Genomic DNA, 3,123 nt, shown 5'->3' with positions numbered 1-3,123 from the left:
AGAGTGGTTCCTCAGTGGAACAGGCTTCCTCAGGAAGTGGTGGGCTCTCCTTCTTTGGAGGTTTTCAAACAGAGGCTAGGTGGCCATCTTACAGCAATGTAGATTCTGTGAACTTAGGCAGATCATGAGAGGGAGGGCAGGAAGGGCTGCCTCAGTGCTTAGTTCTTGTGGCCCTTTCTTCCACACCCAGGGAAATGCTGATCGCCACTTTGGGGTCAGGAAGCAAATTTTCTCCAGGCTGGTTTGGCCAGGGATCCTGGAGGTTGTTTGTCATCTTCTGGGTGTGGAACAGCAGTCACTGCAGGTGTGGAGGGGGAGGTATTTGTGAATTTCCTGCTTTGAGCAGGGGGTTGGACTAGATGACCCTGGAGGCCCCTTCCAACTCTATGATTCTATGAAAGAGGATGTTAGAACTGAAGTATCTATTTTTCTTCCATCACAAGTATGATTTTGTCTCCTCTGCAGCAAGGTGCCAGCTCCACGGCCCTTGGTCTCTTCATCTTCTTCCACCTCAGCGGCTGAGCAGCTGGATGACCTGCTGGCTTGCTTGGGAGCAATGCAGTCCAAGGTGAATCACGGCCCTTCTGACCTCTGTAGAAGGAACAGTAGAAACCCTCACGGTCTGTAATGAAACGCCAACACCTGCACACTCCCGAGGGAGCAATTCCCGAGAGAGCAACTGCCCCAGCAGTTGTTCCCAGGAGTAAGGTAGGGTAAGAAAGGAACAGTAAACGGGAGAGCACAGTGAGGAGCTGTCGTCTGTGCATGGTCTCCAGTAATGCCATAGCAGAATAAGTGGGCTTTGAGGAAGCTGATATAGGCTTGAGAGATTTAGAACTCTTTGAGGGATAGAGGATAACATGAAAGAGGCATAGACGTGAGGGTGTGGAGGGGAGTGTAATGAAAGTTTACGGAGAGCCAAATAAGCATCTTCCAAAGGCCAGATGAGAGGAGCAATTGAATGGCTGGAGGGATGGAGGAGCTTTTTAAATATAACTGCAAGGAACTTGAGGTACACCTAGGGTGGCCAACAGGCCTGAAAGAAATGTGCTGTCTCTTTAGTCAAGACTTATCGTATAGACATGGGCAGTTGAAGCTTTTAATGGCATCGAGGTAAAAAAAAAAAGCACCTGGGAAATAACATCCCATTAAGCCTCTATTAAATGAACAGGACATTCCCCCACCCCACCCCGGTTATTGGCAACTTACGTGCCTCACATTTCAGGATGGCAAAGTTCACTTATCAACATAACCATTTGCCCCTGCAGCGTGCATAGGGGGGGAAAGCTAGAAAGGTGAAAGAGAGAGGAAGTTTGGAGAAGGGACAGTGCTAACGGTTATTTGCTTTTTCTGCAGACTTCATACGGGATAGAAGGTCCTGCAGAGCCATCACCAGGGGAACAGGATACCACTGACACCCTAGACGGCATGTTGGAAGGCCTGACTCAGGGACTGCAGGACCTTGGTGTTGCTGCTGTGCCAAAGGGCAGCTGTGCTTCCTGCCACAAACCGATTGCTGGGAAGGTGAGAGGGGGTGGGTCATAAATCCTGACAGGCCTCTCTAGCGGCTCTCTAGCCTGGGGGGGTTTTTTTGTTATTAATGATCACTGATACATCACAAGCAAACAAACAAACAAAAAAACCCTGCTGTGCAGAGCGTCAGCTGTTCTTATAATTTCTGTCACATACTGCTGTTATACTTTTATAAGTATAATATATCATACATAATGTAATACATTTCATACTTCCAATTACAGAAAGAAACAAAGAGGCGTCATAATAACTCGTAAACCTCAGCCCCACTAAAACAAATGAGACAACACTTTCTCTCTTACCTTATTATTCCAAAACATTATAAATGGAGTCTTGTGTGTGCAGGGACTGGGTGATTCACAAATCTAAACAAACAAACAAACAAATGATAAATTCAGCTGACCATTGAAAATTATTTTTCTGGGTTCTTTGTTAATATGTTAACTTAGTTAATAATGCAGTATTCCACATGTGATTCTGTTGGGTTAATTAAAAGGGTACATTCCTTTTCAGATGTAGAACTTTTTTGAGCTTCCTCACCAGGGCTAAATTGACAAAGCAGCAAAATGGAAAAAGTCAGAACCTCTTTCAGAAGGTGAATGGTTGGGTCAAGTGGGAAACTACAACCCAACATTTTATTAACAACCTGAATTACACATTTCCAAAAAGGTTGAATTTTTGAACATGACTAAAAATATATTTTAAAAATCTGCCATAGATGAGTTATACCACCATTTCTATGTATTCTGATGAGGGTTTTATAGAATCATAGAGTTGAAAGGGACCTCCAGGGTCATCTAGTCTAACCCCCTGCACAAGGCAGGAAATTCACAAATACCTCCCCCTCCATACCTGCAGTGACCGCTATTCCACGCCCAGAAGATGGCAAAAAACTTCCAGGATCCCTGGCCAAAACGGCCTGGAGAAAAATTGCTTCCTGACCCCAAAGTGGCGATCAGCATTTCCCTGGGCGTGTAAGAAAGGGCCACAAGAACTAAGCACTGAGACTCCTTTGGGTAGTGAAGGGCGGGGTATAAATCCAATCTCCTCCTCTCCTCCTCCTCACTCTTTCACCACTCGGATGACTCGAGCCGGAATCCAGGTGGGCCCCTTGGCGTAGTTCCGTGCGTACACCGGATCTTCAGGAAAGAACCCCCTGGCGGCCTCGTGCGTCTCTGTGCTTGGGGCCTCTGGCGATGCCCGGTCTGGGTGCAGCCGATCCAGCCGAGACATCAGGCGGCGGCCCAGCAGTAGTTCCGCCGGACCGCGCCCCGTAGTGGTGTGGGGCGTTGTCCGCTGGCCAAACAGGAAGGATGCCAGTTTGTAGTCCCAGTCCGCAGAGTCCAGGCAGCGGAGGGCGTCCTTGGTTGTGCGGACCATGCGTTCCGCATGGCCGTTGGTCGCCAGGTGAAACAGCACTGACCGGACGTGCCGGATCCTGTAGTACCGGGTGAAGTCTTGGAATTCTGCGGATGTGAAAGCCGTCCCGTTGTCTGTGACCAGCGTGTCGGGGATTCCCTGGGCGCTGAAGATCTGCCACATTGCCCGGATGGCCGCTTTGGAGGACGTCGAAGAGACCGGGATCACCTC

The 3,123-nt window shown here is 48.5% G+C and overlaps 1 protein-coding gene across 1 annotated transcript in view; it reads left to right on the top strand.

Moving 5' to 3' along the window:
- Positions 1-3,123, top strand: part of LPXN (leupaxin) — a 50,325-nt gene that overhangs the window by 17,946 nt on the left and 29,256 nt on the right. The window contains exons 4-5 of the mRNA XM_015409526.1: positions 466-578; positions 1,373-1,524. Coding sequence (XP_015265012.1) covers positions 466-578; positions 1,373-1,524 — 265 coding nt within the window. The remainder of the gene's footprint in view (positions 1-465; positions 579-1,372; positions 1,525-3,123) is intronic.

This window comes from Gekko japonicus, unplaced genomic scaffold (assembly GCF_001447785.1).
Source record: "Gekko japonicus isolate JY-2015 unplaced genomic scaffold, Gekko_japonicus_V1.1 scaffold1169, whole genome shotgun sequence".
In the NCBI taxonomy this organism is placed as follows: Eukaryota; Metazoa; Chordata; class Lepidosauria; order Squamata; family Gekkonidae; genus Gekko; species Gekko japonicus.
This window is presented reverse-complemented; position numbering and strand designations above follow the sequence as displayed.